General features: G+C 31.7%; 3 protein-coding genes across 3 annotated transcripts; 2 read left to right on the top strand and 1 right to left on the bottom strand.

Annotated features, from left to right (window-relative positions):
- Positions 1 to 1928: 1928 nt before the first annotated feature.
- Positions 1929 to 13292, top strand: Tsp_09774 (putative thrombospondin type 1 domain protein). Its single transcript, XM_003374397.1, has 25 exons — positions 1929 to 2201; positions 3715 to 3865; positions 3931 to 4060; positions 4831 to 5047; positions 5118 to 5280; positions 5336 to 5435; positions 5796 to 5962; positions 6015 to 6151; positions 6208 to 6417; positions 7628 to 7775; positions 7828 to 8046; positions 8508 to 8563; positions 9064 to 9486; positions 9540 to 9695; positions 9765 to 9917; positions 9979 to 10164; positions 10888 to 10904; positions 11674 to 11872; positions 11925 to 12046; positions 12101 to 12240; positions 12384 to 12491; positions 12570 to 12667; positions 12750 to 12842; positions 12908 to 13086; positions 13148 to 13292. Exons 1-25 carry the CDS (start codon positions 1929 to 1931, stop codon positions 13290 to 13292), a joined length of 3990 nt encoding a protein of 1329 aa, XP_003374445.1.
- A 463-nt stretch (positions 13293 to 13755) lies between these two features.
- On the bottom strand, positions 13756 to 18844 carry Tsp_09775 (NADH dehydrogenase I, B subunit). Its single transcript, XM_003374396.1, has 12 exons — positions 18414 to 18844; positions 17888 to 18152; positions 17593 to 17620; positions 17266 to 17298; positions 17146 to 17217; positions 16338 to 16440; positions 16030 to 16234; positions 15791 to 15976; positions 15602 to 15737; positions 15452 to 15545; positions 15139 to 15169; positions 13756 to 14583 (listed from the first exon to the last, which is right to left on the bottom strand). The coding sequence occupies exons 1-12, from the start codon at positions 18842 to 18844 to the stop codon at positions 13756 to 13758; spliced, it is 2412 nt and encodes an 803-aa protein (XP_003374444.1).
- Positions 18845 to 18857: 13 nt separating this feature from the next.
- Positions 18858 to 23384, top strand: Tsp_09776 (CDK5 and ABL1 enzyme substrate 1). Its single transcript, XM_003374395.1, has 11 exons — positions 18858 to 18938; positions 19632 to 19705; positions 20439 to 20486; positions 20533 to 20539; positions 21269 to 21849; positions 22059 to 22131; positions 22199 to 22420; positions 22528 to 22634; positions 22773 to 22869; positions 23046 to 23150; positions 23244 to 23384. The coding sequence occupies exons 1-11, from the start codon at positions 18858 to 18860 to the stop codon at positions 23382 to 23384; spliced, it is 1536 nt and encodes a 511-aa protein (XP_003374443.1).
- Positions 23385 to 24584: the final 1200 nt, after the last annotated feature.

The following is a 24584-nucleotide window of genomic DNA, read 5'->3' as shown; positions in this document are numbered from 1 at the left end:
AACTAAATTTAAACTTTTGATGAATAATATTTTATTTTACATACTATGCAAATGTTTGTTTTGGTTTACGCAGTAGTGATTTTATTACAAATAAATGGCACTTGCTTTGTGTTGTTTATTCTTTGCAAAAAGAATAATATCTACAAATTGGCACCTGTTTAAAGAAAAAACTTTTTCTAATTGTACCTTATTATAAAAAATTATTGCACGATCGAATCATTAATTTATGATGAAAGTGAAATAAAACTGAAAATGCATTGATTTGCTTACACTCAATTTAAACTGAAAAGACAAAAATCTATACAAGATTATTGTAATTTTAAAATATTGTTATATTTTATAGTGTAGCAGTTAAGAAAGAGAGCTTAAATGACGCTTAAAAGCAGAAGTTGAATAAATCACATCAAATTTTTCAAAAAAAAATTCATTTATATGTAAAGTTCACTGGTGAATTGTATATCTTTAATTAGGAAATTTCTTTCTTGCTCCTTTTTCATAATTACTTTTCCTTCTTTGCGTAAGTAAAATTAAAATTATAAAAATGAAAAGCAGTTTTCGTCAGTTTATTACTATTTTTGCTTTTTTCACTTTTTGTCAAATATATTTTGGATAAATGCCACAGGCAATTTAGTTGCTCAGCTGGATGCCCACCCTTGTTCGATTGATTCTACTCAATTTTCAATATGAATTGTAAATATGAACAGCTTGTTAGATGGGATTTTTATTAGGCAGTTTAATGCTTTGTAAATGTTTCATTGTCCATATACAGAGGATGGCATTGCTATTCACATTTGCTTTCCATTTCATCAAGGCTAAACTTTAAACTTAATTTCCGTAACAATGTTTTAGCCCTGCATAGCAATCTATTTCTAGCATCAACATTGTCCTTTACCAGAATGCCAATCTGATTTAACACATTTACTCTTCATCACTGCAATCTTTTTGGTCAATGCCTTCTAATCTGTCGTGAGAATTGCCATTCTCAAAATCAGCATTTTCTTCACTTTATGTTTATGAATATAAGTTGACCGTATTGAAAAAAGGCCACTGCTTGGATTGTTAGCACGCTAGACCTACTCTGATGAACAGGGGCAATTTCAGATAGTATCTCCAGTCGTTCGTATCTTGCTTTGAAAAAGTGGTCATCAGGTGTGATAAATTATCCATACATACATGCATAAATATATATATTCAGGTCTATTTTCTACATTACCAACAATGTATTGCTATTCAGTTGGAAAAATTAGCCAACAATTCAAACACTTCTGCAGACGCTTTCCATTTTGGCACTGTTAAGTGTTCATGACTTGCCTGATGAAGCTGGAACTGATACTTTTGTGCCTTTTTGTTTTTGCAAAAGAAAAAGCTTTGGTATTTGAAAAAAATTTTTATAATATTCTTTCATTTCAATTAAACTTATTTTTTAAGGATGCAAATACTTTATCAAAGAACAAATCTGCTGCACTTTCTGATAATTTAAAGGTGAGCAATGGAATTCTCTGTCAAGCCTACTTTTAATAAATTTCTTTCAGCACTCATATTTTAACTGATACTATTTCACGATTATTAAATTGCTTTAAATACTGAAAGTTAATGCTTTTCTTACAGTTTCTAATTACAAAACAGAAAATATGATGATGTTTTGATTTTGAAACCCCACTAACAAATTATATATGTATACAAATTTAAACTATAAAATCAAAAATAATTTTAAAAAAATCCGGTAACATTCAATTTGCTACAGGCTCCATCGGTATCAGTAAAAATAGCTGGCTGGTCTAAATGGTCTGAATGGTCTTCATGCAGTCGCAGTTGTGACGGTGGAGTGCGCTATCGGTTGCGCCGATGCTTCGGTGATATTTGCAGCGGACTTGGTATTCAACATTGTCTATGCAATAAGCAGGTATACATGTAAATTCTATTTTGGAATGCTACTTATTTTTAATGTAATACTACTTGTTCAGCAATGTGGAAAAAAGAAAAGTAATTATCGACAAGAGAAGTGTGCAGAATTCGATTCTGTCCCATATAGAGGTTCTATAATTGATCATTGGGAACCTGTAGAATCCCCAAGAAATCCCTGTGCGTTAATATGTCGAGCCCAAATGTACGGACTGACTGTAAAATTTCAAGAAAAAGTCACTGATGGAGTGCAGTGTTTTCACAATGACAACTACGTGTGTATAGATGGAAAATGTCTTGTAAGTTAATCTTTTATTAACGGCTAATTCTAACAGTTCAAGCTTTATGATGAGGTATCACTGCTGATGTTCAGATTTTTTGCCAATTGATGGATATTTCTAGGGCTTTTAATATTTGAAACTTTAAAGTTTTATTTCACTAATTAATTAATTTTCAGTTTTTGCTTATTCCACCATTACATAATTGAACTTGCTCACGTTTAAATTTCTAAACATGCATTTTAGGTTTATTTTCTTTATTTTCTGCTGCACTTTTCAATTTTATTGCACATAAAGCAGCTTGAAAAGTTGACTTGATTTTAATTTAACTTGGCTGAAAAGTAATATTCTCAAGAAAAGTAATTTTTATTTTTCATACAACAGCTTTTCTAATTCCTATTTTGAAGTAACCTTATCACAGAAACGACATTTGATTTTAAGGCTAAAAATGACGTCAAATAGCAAAGTGATAACAAGATAAAAGTTATTTTATGCATTTACGTCATTTCAATAACTATATTTATTTATTTACCTCATTTTTTGCAGCAAATATTGCAGGGCAAAAAATCAGGAAAGCACATTCTTTGCTAATGATGCATTTTGCGTGTAATTGTAAAAAATTTAATTAAGTGCACAATTAAAAGTTCTATAAAGTAATTATTTTTAATAACAACAAAATTTTGCTCAAGAAACCTAATAATAATAAGATTATTCATTATCATATTATTATAATTATATATTATTATTAATATTATTATAATTAATACTCATATCTTAAAGCAGAAAATAAAACATATGTTTCTTTTCACGTTTGATGATCATTTGCCTGTATAATTAGAATTGCTACATGCATAATATGGTTAATCGTTTTAACTAAGTGCATTGCCTTGTTATATTAGTATTTCAAACAACTGTTTAAATAATTACTTATTTTGCATACTACAACTCAATGATGAAATGTACGTTTAAATGTTTTATCATTTTACAGATAGTATACTTTTACTGCAAATATTTGCTTTAAATTAAGAAAAAGCCAAAACTTTTTTGCAGTATTATTTACCAAAGGCAGTGTTAAAGTACACAGTTAACTCAATGCATAAACGTTCTATGCAAATGCTCATTTTTTAAAATTTGTTTCGTGAATTTTCAATTTATTTAAATATTTACGTATCAAAATAGAATGTTCAAATATCAGAATCATATTATTTTCCATTGGTATAAACGAGTGAAATATCTGCAATTTAAAACTTTACCCATAAACACACATAAAAATAATTGGTTTGTTTTATTACATATTTTTTAACGTGTCAATCAATAGGCGGTAGCAGTTAATGCCGAAATGACACATCAAAAAGGGAATTAACCTCAAATATTTTATCAGTTTACAGTGAATAAAATTTTACGACTTCAAGATCTGAAAAACAAATTCAAGTGTACAGCATGTACAGTAATCCCTATTAAATTTTCACTGCATCATAAATGTCAGAAAAACGTATTTTATGCTAAGCATTTGCTTTATTTTTAAAAATTCCAGTTAGTTGGCTGCGATGGAATTGTCAATTCAGGAAAAAAATTAGACGACTGCGGCATATGTGATGGAAATGGGACATCCTGTGGGCGCCCGTCATACAACTGGAAAGAGACCGGACAATTTTCAGAATGTGATAGAGTTTGTGGTGCAGACGGTAAAAGTTTGCAAAATTTGTAGCATTCATAATGTGTTATTTACATTTTTTTTCTCTCCCAACAGGTTGGCGCATTTCAATATCTGTATGCGTCAATGTAAAAACAGATCAAGTAGTGTCTGAATTTTATTGCGCAGACAAGCAACGCCCTAGACCGTCTCTCGAAAGATGTCTTTACGTGCCTTGCCCTGCAGAGTAAGAAGCAATGATTGTTTTTATTAAGGTCGTCTTCTAGTGCTTTTGAGATGAGAAACATCAATGAAGCAAATATCTAGATTCGTGCTTCAATCAAAATTCTTCAGCTTATCCATTAGGGAAATGCTCGTTATGCAGACGTTAAAGTGTACATAACAATGTGATTTAACCATTATTTGAAATTAGACTCTCGTTTCCCGTGATGCACTTCTGAAAGCGAAAGCTAATTCATTTTCAATTGGTCTAAAGACAGATCGTCAATTGATTGATTGTCTTTATCGGAATATTTCTTATTTTCTCATTATGAAAACATGAAAATATCGAGATTTCAATCCGCTTGAAATTTACATTCCCTGTCACGGTGCATATTGGAAAATAACGGCTATCAATTGAGAGTTTGCCCATGTCACACAGCTACTTATTCACTAGCGGCACGGCAGGTCTTAAAATTCTTAATGACCACTTCTCGCGATGGAATGATGATTTCAATAAACTTGTTCCTCCAATAAAGCATCTCTTCATACGGACAAAAGACCGCAGCACGACACGCAGCTGCTGCATTGCTTTAACTAGCCATAATGCGATTGTTCATTCTCACCTTTTTTATTTTTCTCCAGGCGGAAGCTTGGTCACATAAATTAAAGCGAAAAATAGGGTAAAACATTTTTAAGACTTGACATTAGCCATAATTGTTTTGAAATGCTTGATTTTTTGAAAATGCATTTTTTTCGAAATAATTGAAAGTTTCCTCAATGCTTAACATTTTTTAGTTGGGTTACTGGTAAATGGGAAGAATGTGATGCGCCTTGTGATGGAGGATGGCAGAAAAGGGAAGTATTTTGTGCTGAGCATTACAATAGCACAGAGGGGAAGTTGGAAATCCGTTACATGGAGGATGGTTACTGCTGGAGAAAAAGAAAGCCTGTTGACCGTCAAAGATGCAACACTCAAAACTGTCCTGTGTGGGAAGTAGGGGAATGGTCGCAGGTAAATTTTCGTATATTTTATATTTATGCTAGTTCAACAAACATAAAGTAAATTTAAAAAAATTTTTCAGTGTTCAGCAACCTGTGGCAAAGGCATGCAATATCGCAGGATTGCTTGCCGACAAGATAAAATCAAAGATTTTAGCAGTTTTGCATGTGATCCTAAGAAGATGCCAACTGAAAAGCAAGAATGTTCTGTTGGAATATCTTGTGAAGAAGCAGAAAAAAATCAGCGTCTGTTTTACAAATAAATAGTGAGTTCCAAGTACGTAAATGGTAACATTTTCAGTTGCTGACTATGAACGTTATCGAACTGCAATTTCAAAGCCATTCATGCAACTTGATAAGGGCAGTGTATATACTGGAAATCAACTCAGTCCCAAACCAAGGTATTATGTTGTTTAAAATTAATTTATTCATATTTTTTAAAAATATCTTCTAGATTTGTTAAATGCTATTTTTTGTCATATATAAGTTATTTTTAAATATAATCTTCATTTTAATTTTTATTACGCACTACATTACAGAAGCATTAGGGTGTTTATGAAATTTTATGAGCGATTTTTGCTTTGTTAGTTGGGCTCCGGGCTTGTGGAAACCTTGCAGCGCCACGTGTGGTCCAGGAGTGCAAACTCGAGAAGTGCAATGTGTTGCTTTTCAGTTGATAACTCAAAATCTCGCAGTTCTCCCAGACTATGAATGCGAATGTAAATGATCACGACGTCGCATTACACTTTAGTATTGTATAGTTCTTTAGCTGCTGCAAAGCCACAAGAATTTCAGCCATGTGAACTGAAAGCATGCCCACAAATGCTGCAAAGTTTATCTCCTCATAATCCTGATTTAAAGCCATCTTTTAATGAATATCGTTGGGATATTGGTGAATGGGGACAATGTTCAACATCTTGTCTTGGCGGTTTGTTTCCATGTAATTTTAACTTTAAAAAGATTAACTCCTTTTTATTTAGGACAGCAAGTAGCTTCGTTAAGATGCATTCATATACCTACAGATACAGAAACCGCTTGGTCTAATTGCAATCCTAAGCAAAGACCTGCTAACATGACCAGGCCATGTAACAGCCATCCTTGTCCACCAAAATGGGAGGTAAAAAAATTTTGTTTGTTAAATTTGTTATATAATAACTTTACATCGTATTTAAGGTTGGTCGTTGGTCAGTTTGCAGTCATAGTTGTGGTGGAGGCGTAAAAACACGTCGCATACGTTGCATTCGAGCCATAAACCGCGTCGCAAATCTTATTAACACGCTAATATTGCCAGAATCACAGTGTCCTTCTCCTAAACCTATTGGGAGACAAGCGTGTGCAATGGAAAACTGTCCGCCCCATTGGACGATTGGTCCATGGAGTGAAGTAAGTTAATAATAATGTAAATATTATAATTCAAAGTACTTTATGATAGTGCTTACCTAGACATTTCAGCTGCTGCAAACAAAAAAGTAAATAAAAATATGTAACGTTGAAATATAAAAGACGAAATGTAAATGCATCATTTTTAAAGCATCATTGTCGACCCATAATTGAATAGTGCTGTAAATACATTCAGACCAAAATTATACATTATTATAAAAGCAGGTTACCTGCTATGCATGTTGAGTTAATAAATGCAAATTTCATGCTATTTACATTTATCGTTGCTTCGAAATGTAAATATTCACGCCCAAGCTTTATAAATGAAATAAATTGAAAATTTACATTAAACAGATTTAACGCGACAGATAAATTAAAAAAAAAATTTTTTTTGCATACACGTTCAAGTTAAACATAATGCTTTCTATTTTTAATTATATTTCCAAATTTTTTATTGATTTTTGAACATTTTAGAATATTCCATATTAATATATTTTATATTAAATGTCCAGTGTGTAAATTTAATGCTCAGAACTAAAATTTTGAGTCAAATTCACATTCTTAATTTTTAAAATGTGTGACAGTGGCATTTATAAAAATCATAAAGCTGGAAATTGAAGAAAAACGTCAAGTTGCAAGAAAATGAATTTTTTAAATGTTCTTTTAGTTGTATTTTCCAAAGGGGTTTTACCGTAATTTTCAAACTATAGCACTTACAGCTTTTTCCATCATAAAAGTGAAGCAATTTAAAACATGCTTAAAAAGTGGAAACAAGCCGCTGCGTATTAAAATGTAAATTCTGCTGATTTATTGAGCTTGGTGCACTGTCAAGCGTATTTTAAAAGTAACTGCGTTTCGAAATTGAGCGAAAATCGAACACTTGTCGTGATATGATACGCCATTGCTATCTTTCTTGACTGCAAAAAGAAATAACTAACAAAGTTTCATTTTCCCACTTTTAATTGTTAAAGAAGATCCACTTTATTAATTATTGAAAATTTGTAAATAAAAAGTTATTATTTATATGTAATATAAAATAAAATACAATGTTTTTTGCTTATGCTTTACAGTAAATGTGCTTCATACCTCTTTTTTTATATGTCATATTTAAGAATTTAGCAAGTGATGATTCATAATGTGAAATAGCTTGCATGAAATGCAATTTAATTTATAAATTATTACTGAAAATAAACTTACTGCTGTAATATTACAGTGTTCAGTCACATGCGGTCCAGGAGAACAATACAGAGCAATTGAATGTGAGCAAACAATGGTTGGTGGAGAATTACGCCGCTATGATCCACCTACGCCTTGTGCAAATTTGACAAAACCCCCGACAATTCAGCTTTGTAGCTTACAAGGTAGATTAAATGTCACGTTAAAAAATTATTTTTAGTATAAATCTTTATTGAGGTTCTTGTCCATTTGGAAAGCCAAGGCCAATATTATCCACAATAAACAACAAATCGATGAGCCATCTAACAAAATCGACAAGGCGAAGACTTACACTACGCGTAGGAGGCCGTGCAACTTTGTTTGAAGGAACTAACTTGAAAATCAAGTGCCCAACTGGAGGAACCAAAGACTCACCAATTAAATGGACGAAGGACAAATTACCTATTCGCTATGACAGTAAGTGTATCTGTCGATTGAGTAAAAATCGCTTGAAATTTTACGCAAATAACTATACTTGTACTTTGAACAATATCGAATCCATATTAGAAATGTTTCTTTGAGTCTAGAGTGCCAAGTTTTGAAAAGTTCATTGCAGCACATTCTGTCTTCCGGTATTGATCAGATTCTATTTAAAAATTAGCCAGCCATTGATTGCCAAAATGACTGACCAATTGTGTGGATCAATTTACTGATTTTTCTTAGATGGCAGCAGAAATCTGTCTGTTTTAATGTAGCCTCTAGAGAGCCTGCAGTTGCAATAGATTCAAATGCTTTATGCGGCACTAATCAGAGCGCACAGTGATCAACTAACCATCAATTGAGCAGTTTATTTAACTTCGTCGCAATTTGTCCAATGAAATGTCAAGGGATGTGCTAAGTTAATACAAAATTTTCTTGAAAAGCTTCAAATTTTTCAGAAAAAAGCATTTCTTGTTCGCAGTTTGCCAAACATGTCAGCGCAACGCTTTGCATGGTATTTTCAAAATCTATCAGCTTAACTACTTTGCATATATTACATTTTCCATCATGCATATATAGGTAAATTTCCGATAAAATTTGTTATTCGATTTCATTTGTGCTAATGCCATTTAACACTGGAGTACTTTTACTTGGATTATATGCGCATAATTAGAAGTGGACTCTCGTTTAATGGCTGAAATATATGCAGTTTAAATTAAAATAAAATGCATCACATCCAAGCAACATTTTCAACAAATTGCAAGATGTTCAAATTAAAACTTAAATTAACACGTCCTCTTTTGAAATAGCAAGCAAATATGATCTATTGAATTTAGATTTAAGCAAGACAATGATTTATTAATTATGTACATTAGACAATTGTAGAGAGAAAAATCATTAAATATTAAATGATGAATTTAAAAATGCATAATAAATTTTACTTTACCGTGAAATGTTTATCAACTGTTAACGGACGATAATGGAACTATGCAATATTATTTAGATCGCATACAGATTTCTAAAAATGGAGCGCTTCGAATCAACCATGCAATGTACAAAGATGCCGGTGTCTATACATGCCGTTCTGGTGATCAGATGCGTAATATTACACTGATATTTAAACCAAGAAAATACGGAGTCAAAGGTAGTGGCACTGCTGATACCAACGCACGCAAACAAAAACCTGTGATAAACGCCGGTGCTGTTTCAAGTCACAATGACACGAAAATTCTTTCCGGCCTTCCCGAATGGGATACCTACAACACTGATTTGATCAAATGGGCAAATAATAATACGTTAAACTTTAGCAGTTTATCATCATCATCAATTTTGACAAATCGTATTGATGAGTCAATCGCTATACCTGACGGTCAATTAGGTGACGATGGGATTTCAGATCGCAGTGTCGACTATCTTATTCGAGGCACTTTATTCGAAGTGCTGAATTTATTAATTGATAAATTTTATCAATTAATTTCATATATGTTCAGGAATTGAAAGAAAATTTAAAAAGTCGGGGCGCTATGCATCTGTACAATGTGCTACAAGACAGTAACAGTTTAGCGTTGGTTCGATTTGACTGGATGACCGGAGCTTGGTCCCCTTGTTCAAAAACATGTCAGAGTGAGTCGAGCGCCGGAATGCAAGTATGTAAAATTTCAGACAAATCTTACCAATCACAAACGAAACTGATGAATTTGTAAAATTTTTTTTAGTTTCGCAGCGTTCAGTGTAAAATCGAATTGGACGGCTGGTCAAGTTATGTGGATGATAAAATTTGCGTTGAAGCGAAATCCAACAAACCCTACGAAACACAATTTTGCGGCATGGAACAATGTCCGGAATGGTTTGTGGAAGAATGGAGCGAGGTGAACAAAATTTTCACCATTTCAATTTAAAATTAAACCATGCAATCGTTGTTGAATTTAGTGCGCCGATTCACGTTGTATTCGCTTTTCCACTGCTATACAACGACGCAACGTATATTGCAAGTTTGCCAACGGTACTCGTGCTAATCGTGGAAATGTTTGCAACCGAAACACAAGACCCAAAATGAAAAAAGAATGCTTCAATAAAAATTGCGTTGCTGAATGGAGAGCTGGTGAATGGCTTCCGGTAAGTTAATTAGACGTGACAGATTGCACGATAGAGGGTTCCATCTTCTCTGCATACAGTGTTCCAAAACATGCGGTGAACATGGAATTCAAATGCGTGTTGTGAATTGCGTTTGGCATAAAACTCACAAACCTGCCGGAAGCAGTTGCAGCAGTAGTCTTAGGCCAGCCATTAGCCGAATCTGTGATCCCATTCCTCCTTGCAGTGACGAAGATAAGCAGAATGACTGGAATCGAATTCGAGGTTGGCCTAGAAAACATTTATAGCTTATTTAAAATGTTTAACGCGAATTTTTGCATGCCCCATAAATGAACAGAACTGTACTATACGTCATTATTCTATGTTTGATTTTATCATTTATGGTGATAGATTATGTGCTTCTCTCATCAGATAGAAATATTCATGTGCTTGTGTTTGTGTGTCTGAGTGCGTGTAAATTTCACTCAAATAAAAAAAAATATAAATTTACTTCTGTTCACATTTATGCGCAATGCTGCATTTTATATTTGTAAACAATGAATGATATTATATCCAATTTAGGCATTCCAAATTGTACTGACTCTTCAAAGTATTGCCCTGTGGTGAATATGCTCGGCATGTGTGAATCAACTGAGTACAGGCAACGCTGCTGCGTCACCTGCACCCTCGCCAGACCTAAATAGCCTGCTGATTCCGTTTTCCAAATTAATTAATTAATTGTTAGCTATGATTTTTACTTTTCAGCGTGTGAAAGCCTTCGGGTAAACTTCACTAGTTCTCCCTTCTGCTTGTGATTGTCTTGTCATTTGTAAAATATTTCATTTTATACATTTAAAAAAAGCAATTATTTAAGTTCATCAATTCAAGGAACCGTTGTATCCTTGAATCCCTCCTTTTATTCTATGCAAAGTGTGCAGAATGATATTTAAGTGCACATTTATTATCATTTACATTGCTTACAGTGCTGTACAATGCTTAAAGTACGCTATGAAATGTTGCATTAATAGTAATTAAAATTCAGAAAAGAATACAAGTCATGAATAATTCAAGAGAAATAAATTTAATTTACAAATAAAGGTGCAATAATAGTAATATATACAGATTGCACAGCCAAAAAAGGCTTTTATCACTATTTGTAAAAACAGAACATAATTTTCGTTCAATTTTTTATAAAAAGAAACTTTAAAAAATATACTAATGTAAATACTATATGTTTAATTAATTCAAATGCCCCTAGTCATATTTTGCATATGCGCCTATCTCTGTTGATAAGTGCTGCGCATGACATTAAATTTCATGATTATTACTTAACAGTAATAACAATGTCTTAATTTTTGATATATTCCAAATAGGAAAATAAATCTACTATATCATCTCATAGGGGATACTTTTTAGTACTTAAAATGCAACTTAACTTTCACTTTCTTACCGTAATTGAAAAAAGTTTTTCTGTTGTTTTTTTTGCCAGTTGCAATATTGCTTTCACAGTATTTGGTTGTATTTATGTTGGTTTAATTATAAAAAGTTTAGAATAAACCATTTTTGCATGACTGAGAAAGGGTTTGATGTGTTGATTGACTTAACGAAGTTGGAAGAAAATCAAAGTTCTCATCCCAGAAAAGAACTTCGACTATTCAATGTGGACATCGGTTTCCTCAGTCGAGAATTTCAATTTATACTTTGTGCCAGCGCAGTTTTTCTGCTTTATTTGATTTATGGAATTTTGCAAGTCAGTGTTTTTTTGGCATACTGTTTATTTGGTTCGAACGAGAACAATTTAGGAGAAGATGTTCACCGTTGATGGGTTCAGAACGCTCGGCTTTTACTTAACTACGGTCCAGTTTTTTATCATGGCAATTTTTGGTATTGTCGAGCGAAATTGCTTGTCAAAACGCAGACGATGGTTAGTTGAAATTTCTAAGAATTAGCAGCTTTCAATAAAGCCGTATTCTTTCAGTACTCCATTGAAAATTTACTTCGTCTTGTCGTTGGCATCGTTTGGAACAATTGGATTTTCCAATGCTGCAGTTGGATATTTAAATTATCCAACGCAAGTTGTTTTCAAAAGTTGCAAACTGATTCCTGTCATGATAGGCGGTATATTGATTCAGGGTAGAACATTTTTTACTTAACATGTTTAAATTTACACATGCTAAAAGGCAAAATTGTTATACCTATTTGCATACATTGTTTGAGATTAAGAAATTGTAAATATAATGTTGTACATTTAACTATTTTAGGCAAACGATATTCTGTATATGATTACATTGCAGTTTTGCTCATGACAGTTGGGCTGATTATGTTTTCTTTAGCGGACGCAGCTGTAAACCCAGAATTCAATTCTACAGGTGATGTGAAAATATAAATTGCATAAACAAGTAAATCAATTTATCAAGTGAAAATTACTAATAGAATATCAATTTGAGGTTTTCTATGCGTCGGCATGGCACTGTTTTCTGACGCCGTGATTGGCAATTTACAAGAAGCATCGATGCGAATGTACGCACCTGAGAATAACGAAATTGTAAATTTCATGCTAAAGATTTTATTATTTATCCGATTTAACTGATAATATGTTTTCTGAGAGATAAATGTCATATTTACAGATGGCGTATACTTATTCAATTGCATTTCTCTACAGCGCATTCTTTACCGCACTTAATGGTAACTTGATTGCTGGTATATCATTTACTTTAAAAGTAATTAACAGTTGTTTCAAGTAGGCATTGCTTCATTGAACTTCTTATTTGTAGTTTTCATTTAGAATCCTCTTATTATGCGGGATATGCTCTTGTTTGCAGTGTGTTCGTATTTCGGCGTTCAAGTCATTTTGACTCTGATCAACGGTTTTGACGCTTTGGTCGCAATCACAGTGACAACATTCCGTAAAGTGATTACTGTATGCCTTTCGTTTATCTTATTTTCCAAGCCTTTTACATACCGGTTCGAGCAACGTTTAAATTTAATCTGATGTTAAAATTATTTTACAACTGACATTTTTAAGCTATCTTCTTGGTGGAATAGTGATTGTGATTGGTATATATTTCAATCTGTACAGCAAAAAGCAGAATGTAATGAAAAAGTATTTCGACGAAGTATCGAAATATCTTAAACTCACAAAATCGAAGCTGCATCCGCAACAGATTTGATTTAAAACAACAACGTGGCATCATCTCGAAAATTTGCTGATAAACATTTTCAAATGTGAAATGTAATTTTATTTTCAAATTTTACACATGTTTCTTTTTCATATTGATGACATACAGAAGAAATGTTGTTGTGAAATGAATGAATGAAATAAACATTATTTTTTCCTTGAAAAGCTGTTAGCAATGAACATAGAATACGTTCATCCTTTATTTACTGGTGCTAAGATAACTAATGTTCAACAGAAAACTTTCAATTCAGTTTTATTCAATTGAATATGTTTATTCTCGTATATTAAAAATGCAAAAAATTCTACTGTATAAATATACTTACTTTAAAATGCAAAAATGTTCATTTCTACGGCTTTTATAAAATGAGGTGATAATGATAAACGTATGCTTTTGATAAAATATAAAAAGCTAATTTAAAAATGCATAAGAAATTAGATGAATGAAAAGAAATGATTCATTGCGGCGAATCATCAGCTTGCATTGGCATATACAACCGTTCCCGAGCAACCATTTCGCACATATTTTCACTCTCTTGCAAGGCAATATGGACAGTATAAGTTTGCGTGAAACTGACCAATTGACGCAAGTTGTCCAGATAATAAATGGTGGAAAAATCAGTTTCCATGTATGCTTTGAAACTTTCTTCCACTTCTTCTTTACTCAGCAGGACTTCCGCATTAGAGAGAATTGGATAATCGCTCAGATCGAAACTTCCATTTTTCCACTGTTTGTCAAATTTTTCCTTTTCTTGAAAATAGTCATTCAAGCCAATAACCATCACCGATATGTGAATATCTTCATAAACGTTACTGCTAGCTCTAGCAAGCTGTTTCGTCGTATGCAAAACATCCAAAAAACTGCGATTGCCCATTAGACGAAAATTGCATCCTTTTGCATTGATCGAGTTTGCAATTGACTGAAGAAACTTTTCAGCGGACATAATTAAAAATACCGAACTGATTAGATCATAACTGGACAAACCCCAATTAAAATACCGAAAGCCAATCACATCTTCCATGAACATATTTCGTGTTATAATAAATGCGGGGTCATGGCTTTTCCGAACACCATTCATAACTTTCAATTGAATTTCATTTAGAAGATGAATCAAATTTCGATGATATTCACTTCGAGGATCTAACAGAATGGATACTTTCCTCCAAAACTTCTCTGGTGGATGAGCTGAACGTATGTTAGACATAAATTCATAAAAAGGACTCAACTCCGCATCGATGTCAAAATCGTCTTCACTTCTGTGTTCTTGACTCATATTCGTTAATTCCTATAAATCACAAACAAAATATTATCATGCCCTCAAAAATGCAAAAACAATTACAAAATTTTTCAAGAATAACTTTTCAAATATCAATTACGTAAAACAGAAACTCACAGACTCAGTGCATACTGTAAAATTCAGAAACATTCAAGGCTCACTAATTTACATTTAACATTCAATTTAAAAAAATCATTTATAATTGTTGAAAAATAATTGCTTTTCAACAATTACTATTACATATTAATAACCAACAGAATACCAAACTGGATAAAATATCGTTGCATCAGAGAATTACTGTTAACGTTCAGTAAACAAAGCTATATTTACTAATTAAAGGAGAAACAAATAATAACATATAAAAAGCTAATACAATCAGAGCTGAAATACAGAAGATCAGAACACAAGAAAATAAACAAATCGAACTATTTTTCGTATTGTTTTTACTTTACATACTGTAAATTTCAATTCTGATCAAAAAGTACAAATAGAAAAACTGTATCCAACAAATTAATTGTTTAATCCAAATATTTCAAATAAATTAACGAACAAATACACACATACATACATGCACATGTGCAAATAGAGCGTCATTCTACAAATTCAACTATTTACAAAACAGTTATTACCGGAATTTCACTAGAATTATACAGTTTCACCTGGAACATGTAGAAATTGTTATAAGCAGTTTATTGTTAAAACAAAAGTTAACCGTACTGTCTGTGTATTTATATTTTTAATACCATTTTTCAGTATTATGAAACTTTTTTCAAAAAATAAATCAATAAAATACATTTATTTACTAATACTGTTTACAGTGTAGAAAACAGAAACTCCAATATATTTCCTCGTAAGAGTTCAACTTTGATTTGTTCACTGGCGGTACCACATCTGCGCCCGAGTCATTCCTTTTATTTTCTTTTGCAGCTGCAAGAAAGCATATAACAACGCTTCAGCTGACGGTGGACAGCCTAAAAAGCAGAAATGAACAACATTAATCGTTTTCTAGGCGTAATAAAGACATTACCTGGAACATATATATCAACTGGAATTATGCGATCACAGCCGCGTACAACTGAATAAGAATAGTGATAATAACCACCTCCATTTGCACAGCTTCCCATACTTATTACCCACTTAGGATCTGGCATTTGATCATAAATCTTAAAATAGTTTACTCAACATAAATAATGAACATTAAACAAATAAAAATAACATTTACACGTCTTAAAGCTGGAGCCATCTTGTTAGTCACAGTTCCAGCAATGATCATGCAATCGGCTTGTCTTGGGCTAGCACGAAAAACAATCCCAAATCTGTCCATATCGTAACGTGGGGCTGCAAAGTGCATCATTTCAATTGCACAACAAGCAAGACCAAATGTCAATGGCCAAAGAGATCCCTAAATAAAAATATTTTACATAAAAATCAACACAGTCGTCATAAATATCGCACCCGTCGAGCCCAATTTATTAAATCATCAGCTCTCGCCAATGCGTATTCAGCTGCGCTATTCACTTTCGTAAATGGAGTTCCTGTCCAACTAATATCTCGTGGCGGTTTGTCCGCCTCTGCCGGTAGCACATCTTTGGGATCAAACGGAAGCTGGTCACCGGAATCCATTCTTCCATATTGTGATGAATATTTCATAGAACATAATCTAACATTGAAAAATCAAACTGTTTAATGTGTAAAAACTCAATAAAAAGTAAGCCAATTATAAACATTGCAAGCGATAACATTTTCAGCAAATAAATAAGTACCTAATTGCCGAAAGACGACTATACGCTATTGGTAGATTTCGCATCTTCACGTGCAGCATTTCGTCCTGTTGAAATTTGAATATTTCCTTTACATTAAAACAGTCTTAAAAAGAGAAATTTCAAATCACAATATTCCCCAACATCAACATATGTCTAATTATTCAAAAATTAAAGCATATGATGTTAAGTAAAACTAATTATAATAATACAACTGCAATACATGATATACTTTAAATTTTGCATGGCTATAAATATTCAGTTATGGCTGTCACTAGGCGCGATCACGGCATCAAAATTAAGAATTAAGAAGATTAAAAATTGTTATCAATTCTCCAATGGCTCACGCGAACAAATAAGCTAAAGGCGAGTTAGCGCAAACAACATCAGAATAGAAAAACTCAGTTCGTTACACACGTTAAGCGGAACAGCTGCGCTCTCGTGCGTGCGATTTCATAAATATTGTAATTCGAAATAGTCACTGTTCTTTTATTTGACATAATATACATTTATGTAGCATTAACAATATTAAATGAACAGCATACTCATACATGCAATATTATTATTCATTATTCATGTGTGCAACATTCATTAATTGAGAACAACAAAAAATAAATATTTCAAAATTAGTTTTACTATAAACAAGAGAAAGACACTTTTTAGGTATAAAAATAAATATTCAGAACTATAAGAAATATAATTTAACTTAAAAACAACTCTGTGTTACAGTTGTAAAAATTTTCTAAAGGCAAAATATGAGATACAGAAACCTCAGAATTTCATAAGCAGTTAGTAGTTAGCAGAAATTTACTTGCATAAGAGCGTGCATAAAAGTTACAGCGAAGGAATTTCAAGTAAGCAATGCTTAGGTTATGGCTGCCATCTTATAAAAGAAATGTTATATCGAAATCAAAGTCGAAATGAAATATACTTTTTGGTCCATGACTTAACACTGACATTAATACTGTATTTATTAATATTCAAGTTAAAAGTTTCCAATCTCCACCTCACAAATTAAAGAAAATACTCTTACGAGTTATTATATTTAATAAAACTTAATAATTGTTAATAAATAAATGAATGCTCAAATATTATTTTAATAATTTTCTTTTTTCTTTTGTTTTATCTAACTATTATTTTTATTACACAGAGGTGCATTGCATGTGACGCAAAATAGAAAGAAAACAAGTAAAATCACCACATTTCAAGAAACTGAGTATAATTCTATTTAATTTAGACAAAATAACATTAAAACTACGTGCTTTTTTATTAAAAAGCAAGTTCTTCTGAATTTTTAGATAATGGATTACAAATATTTCAAATTTTTGTATGATGTCATTATGCAATTGTTTATTCAGTAGAATAAAGTCATAGATTCATTAAATTCCGCATAAGGTTAATAAAAGAAATCAATAAATAGATCGAATTGAAATAAATTTATTTATTGTTATACCTATCTGCAGTGCTGCATTTGATCAGACTTTGCCTAAATTATTTTTCAATTCATTTCAATTTTGAAAGATTTTCAATCAGTAATAGGAATGTGGAAAAACTGAATTTGTAAATTTGTTGGAGACAAAAATATGTTTCGCTGCAGCGTGAAATTGCTTGCAAGTTATCAAATAGATGAGTAGATTTCCAAAGCCGGTTGTTGTGGCTAGAATCAGAGTTGCTGCATTAAGGTACGGCATGATGTTTTGGGCAGGTTTGAAAAGTGAAATAAAGCTGAATATCCGGCCAGTAATTTGTGAAAATGTGACCACAACGTTGACACCAGATAGCGTTTTTATTAAGTGCATCTGTTCACCGTATTTGATGCTGAAAATGTTGACCAAATTTCTCGATCTATATTCACGCGCTTTATGTGAAACGAATAAAATAATGGAGTAATTAATGAGCAGGACAGATATAGTTAATAAAAGATAAAAACTGCGCATTATCACAGAAAAAGTTAAAGATTTCCAGCACAAATCTATATTGCAAAACTCAGATGCACAATTGTCATGACTGGCTAAAGCCAAGCTAAGGGCAATCGAAGCAGATAGGAGTAGTATACTGAAAAGCAACGGGACATGAAACCTCATAACTGAAACATTCCTGTAGAAAAGTGGAAATCGCACTGCAACAAGTCGATCAACTGTCGAAGCGACCAGCAACAGTATTGAGAATGTTTGACAAAAAAAAGAAGGAATAAGTTCAATACAACAATGGTTTGTGGTAATATTGGATGCATTTTGATGGTGAGTGAATTTTATTGCAAAATATATTATATATGCAAGTCCACTAAAAAAGTCGCACATACAACGGACGATAATCATCAAGTAATAACGACTTCTCAAGCTTGGTGTCCAAAGATGCACACAAAATGCAAAAGTACTTGCTAACATAGATATCACCGCTATAATACAAACAGCTGCTGCAATTGTTGCTACAATTTTTTCTCTATTTTCCGTGTACACATTTTCTTCTTTTAAAGATACATTTACTTGAGTAAAACATTTATTTTCCATTTATTTATTTCTTATGGAATGGCTAAAATTGAAATACAATGCAAATATTCAACAATGTACAACATCTGTTTCCACTCATAAGCTATCAGTTGATGTATTTTTTATAATATCCGAGATTATTACAGATATCACTTCCTTAGTTTTTCTTTCCATTTGCTTTAACATATATACCTTAACGCTTTTCAGCTCTATGACTTAAGAAAAATATTTAATTAATTTTTTTTACAAACTGAACGCCTTTTATAAGGCGCACATAAATATATTTAATTGGATTTAAATTGTAGCTGTAGCAACTGATAAAAAACTCAATGAAGCAATTTGGTTTAACATCTCAAATTAATCTCCATTATTACAGCTGTTTTCAGAATCAATAAACAAATTTTAATAATTTACTTTTTTTAATTGTTAAGGCAGTTTAATTTCAGTCGTTAATTGAGCACTTTTGATTATTTGTCAGTAATTAAAAATTATGCAATTTACAGTTCATTAACTTTAATAAAGTAAGGATGGAGCATTTTACTACTGTTTCTATAGTTTAAAGTACATTTATAATTTATAATTTTTTTATTGTTTATGTTTAAGCGAGCATAAAAGTTTGCTTGCTTTGTCTTGATCACGGAAGATAATTTATTTAAAATTATTTATTGGTCATTGGTGGGGAAAAAACTAATTTAATTTAGTCAACGAGTATGTGTCTCCAATTATTTACAAAATTTCATCACATTAATGTCTAATCTAATAATATTTTTATATTATTAGTTTTTAATAGATAAATAATTGACATTAGCATAGATCTGAACGCAATAAAGCTTCATTGTTAAATAATGTTACTTTCAAGTTTGCCATTAATGATGGAATCATGTAATATTTAGTAAAAGTTCTGTCAAGTAACATTTATGTAAATAAATAGAATGAAAATGCATATATATTGATAAAAATGATTTAATTTTATAATTAAAATTCAATTTCTACTATAACAATAGCACTACTCCTAATAATGTATTGTTATAAATGAATCACTTTTCTATAAAATCTTAAAGAAAGTTTTATTTTTCATCAATTCAGTAAATCTTTAAAGGGATTTTATATGTTTTATATGATTTGAAGTTATTTCTGAAATTATGACAAAAAGAAAATGTGAATCCTTACTGAATTTTTAACTTGAAGATTTACCAACGCTTTAAGATTTGCTATGACCGTTTGCATTCGACTTAACTGCTTTACTGCTGACTTTAAAGCAATTAAACGTAGACTATTGTGAATTTTATAATTAATGCTTTCTTTCAAAATTATTAAACGGAAGATATCAATTATAACTGTCATAATTATTCAACATTCATCACTTAGAATATAGTGCACAATCAATCAATCAACCAAGCACTTACGAAAATTTCAACGAAGTTTATAAAAAATGATAATCCATGAATTAAATCATACTTTTCAGTTTATGAGCTCAACTCAAAATATTTATTCAAAAAGAATACCATTTTAGTTTCATTTATATCCGTTTAAAAACGTTTTATTATTTATAACAAGGCGTTTACGATTAATTTCATAATGTTTAATTTGAAATCTTATTTTTTACTATAAATAGTACATCGCCGCGTCGTGCAATAATAAAAGCAGTGCATACATCTGTGCGGTTTGAAATGAAACATTTATGAATAAAGATATATTCTTAATTTTAGAAATGTAGTTTTTTATTATCAATTCATATTTAATATTTAAAATTTTAATTTCTCAATAAATAAATGGAATGCAACATTCTAATCACATGAAAATTAAAATGCTGATAATTCAAGCATGCAATAATGCATTACGCTATCAATAAGGCGTCCAGTTTTTCCAACAAAGCTATTATTAAAATTATGTTGATTACTCAATATTATCAACATTTATTCACATAAATGCAATAAACTTTAAACATATGCAAGTAATTCAAGCATAAATGCACGTGAATAATACGAAAATCATTTGTTATTGTCCTAAATACCTATTTAAACAGTACTTGCAAAATTATTTAAGTTTCAAAATAGTTTGAAAATTTGATATCATTTTGAATATGGAAGTTAGTTATGCATTTTATTTTTTGCATGAACTAAGAATATTTTGTTTATTGAATAAAATGGTGAATTAATTTCAAATCTATGATGCAGTTGTCATATTGTTTTCATATTGATTTAAACTTGAAAATCGTTTCTAACAGTACCCATCGGCAAATTATAGACTTTCATATTTTCATTATCTTTTAAGTAAATCTCATACTGTATTTTAAATAATGGTCATTTTGAATATTTGAATTAAATGCAACACTGTTGAATAAACTGCATGTAAAAAGCATGCAATGGAGGGCTGTGGTCATGAAGTAATATTATAATGAAGCATATTTCATCGTAAAATTGATGTAATTTTATTTTGTTTGAGAAAGCAGTGGAAAATTTCCATTTAAACAAATTTCATGCGCCAATTGTTGTGAAGAATGTGAATCGTAGGCGACGGTTGCGTCGTCATTATGTGCAAGTAGCCGAATCGTTTCTTCGCAGCATTTCTTTGGATGGACTGTACAACAATGCTAGTCCAATGAAAGGGTTGAGCAGTACTGACTGTTCGCCTGTTGGAAGATGGTCATCGGAAGCTGATCAGAGTAAAGCTAGTGAAGTGCCGTTGTCAGAATTGGAAAAAGTGTCCAATTTTACTAACGTTGATCAAACAGATTTGGATGTAGTCGAACGTGGTCGCGCCTTTACATTACAGTCTACGTACAGTCTAGGTGTCGACAGCGTTGAGTTTATATCTGGAAGAATTAGTAGCAATTTTTCAAAAAGCAGCATATCTAGTCTTGGAAAATCTCTGCTGAAGCCTACATCCGAAGCGGCTGGTCTTGATTCAAGCACACTGGCCAGTTCCTGTGGTATGGATCTGCCTTTCCTCGATCATGCTTCAGTCGATTCAGAAAATGCACAAGTTGCTTGCCATGATGTGGATGTCAGCGGTCCCGTAAATAAGTAAGGCAATTTTGAATTCAACAAATTGTTGAGCAGTGTGTTATGCAGGCGCATTGGTATTGTTTGTCACAATGTTACGGTATCAGTTTACAGCGTGTTATCTTTTAAAAAAAATACACCACAAAAACGGTATTCATTTGTGTCCACTTTTTAAACTGTGAACAATTTCTTTGTTTATTTATTTATTTTTCTTTTTTTGATTGTCTTAGGTATCGCGCATTCAGCAGAAATTCTGATGGCGCTGAGACTGCAGCATTGCGTCCTTTTCCTGAGCAGAGCCAAGTTTTTCTACAATTTTTTCCGTTTAAATTTACAAAATGTTTTTAAATTTTATATTCATAATTTGCAGGTTGTTTCATTTAAAGAGCTTTACTCGTCATCAGCGGGTGCTTCATCAGGCTCTGATCAAGTGAACTCTGATCCAGAAGGCACGAATTTTTTATGTAAATCCGAAAGCTTGTTTGAATGTCAAGTTGCAGTATTGCATTGTCTTTTCTTAGGTTATCTGGAGCTTTTACGCAGTAAACAATTAGATCGCGTTTTTTTGGACGATACACCATTCAGATCGTCGGTTTTCAAAACCACTTTAACATTTGCATCTTATTTAGTACAATATTGAAAAATCTAGCAATATTTGTAGTTGTATGGCACTTTAATATTGTTATACTTTATTTTCAGACTTCAATCATGGATATTTTTGATCCTGCGGAAGCCAAACGTGAATCCAACTCTATGTTTCAACGAAAATATCCAGATATTCAACTCACTTATAGCAAGTATACCAGGTGAATTTGATTAATTCATAATGACATTATGAAAAATTATAAAGTCCAATTAGCAAGTTTGTTTAATAGAACGTATTCCCATAATGTTTTGTACTGTTTATCTTTTTATATTATAATAAATTCTTTTTAAATTTACAGTCTCCGTAGAGAAATGAAAAGCGTTATGTTAGCACATGACGGTGATCTGGTTGTTCTGGCTCAAGCTTACTGTTATTTTGATCAAATTGTTCTTAAGGTTTGCTATGATTTTTTACGTTTAATTTCAAATATAGTATTCTGAATCACTGTGAACAATTCACAGTCTACACACTTTGCATATGCTGATTATTTCAATACTTATATGATATTCGAATACTTGTTCAAATAAATTCATCGATGTATTTATTAATTTTATAATAATTTTTACTGCAGTTATTGGTCGATAAAACAAACAGAAAGCTAGTTGCTGCAGGATGCTTATTATTAGCTGCGAAAATCAATGATTACAAAGGTAATCAGTTAAAGATCATTATCGAGGTACGTATAACAAAACAGTATGAATTGTAATTTTTTGTTTTGTTCTTTCCTAATTATGTATAAATTTTTCTTTTCAATTTTATTTTATTTTAGAGTATTGAAGAACGTTTCCGTGTATCACGTAAAGATCTGTTCAAATATGAACTGCCGCTTGCTTCAGCGTTGGAATTTGAACTCAATTTACCTGCATTATATGTGGAAGCACATTATCAGAAGCTGCTCTGGGCATCTTGAACAATGTATAATTGAAGATGTTTTCTTCTCCACATTTGATATTTGCAATTGATTGCCCATGTTGTGACATTTTTGCTTAGTTATGCACCAAAGTAACTTCAGAAAATAAAGAATTTGCATTCTACATTGTGCAGAATAAAAGTTGGATTATAATTGTTTTTAACTTCTTGTCAATGCAATTTTTACAACTAATGATATTAAGGGAAAATGACAACAAATTCTAATTAGCTAGAACAGATGTTTAATTTATCCAAATTTTATTTATGCATTTATGCTAGATATCATATCTGTCTTTCAATAAATTTGGCAACGTTTAGAATTTTCGATTACCTAAGATTCTATCTATATTATGAACATAATGAATCCAACTTCTTCTATTCAGCTGAACAACAACAGCATATACTTTTCTTTTCAGAACAACACTATAATTTTTTCATCGGTATTATTCGAAAATCAATTATATTAAATAGCAAAAAGGATCAAGCTAATGCATGAAAAATATCCAACAAAAAAATGTTTGTACTTTACTCATGTAAATAGAATTTTATCTATACCAAACCACGGGAATATTTGCATGAATTGACCTCCATAATGCATTTGTTTTAATAAATAATAGAACATTAATTATTAAATAACTTTTACGGCCATGTTTAATTTTGTTCCACATTTTCTTACAATTTACACTGTTCAACTTCCATTTCGAGATAAATGAGATTTTTATCACATTTCAGATTAGCTGCTTAATCTTATATGTTGACTTTTTACTTAAAAATTCATTGAAGCAAATTAGTTCAAAAAGTAGAAAGATATATTATGTGAATAGAAAAATACTAAGCATTTGAAAAAAAAACGTCTGCATTGTCTGCAGGCAAAAATGTTGTGCAGTAGTGTTGATTATATATGCATATAGTTGATGTAATTATTTGGATAAAAAAAATAAATGCAGTCAATGAGAAAAGTTTATTGTGGAGATGAGCTGCATTCGATGTACGAGTTGGGTCGTCGGTCGGATCAAAGACTCCTGGGTGAGGGGACTTGCAGCAGAAGCGCGCAACTGACAGCTATTTTACGAGCCTGTACCGTGGGTCGCCTATTGTGTAACAAAGAGCCGTGCTGTTTTTGACCTTTAATTGAAAGCCCCAAAAAGTGAGTGAACGCCAGTTGCCACTGAGCGGCGCTTCTGAGCCTATTCTTCTAACA

The sequence above is a fragment of the Trichinella spiralis genome (genome assembly GCF_000181795.1).
Source record: "Trichinella spiralis strain ISS 195 chromosome Unknown Scfld6, whole genome shotgun sequence".
NCBI lineage: Eukaryota > Metazoa > Nematoda > Enoplea > Trichinellida > Trichinellidae > Trichinella > Trichinella spiralis.
This window is presented reverse-complemented; position numbering and strand designations above follow the sequence as displayed.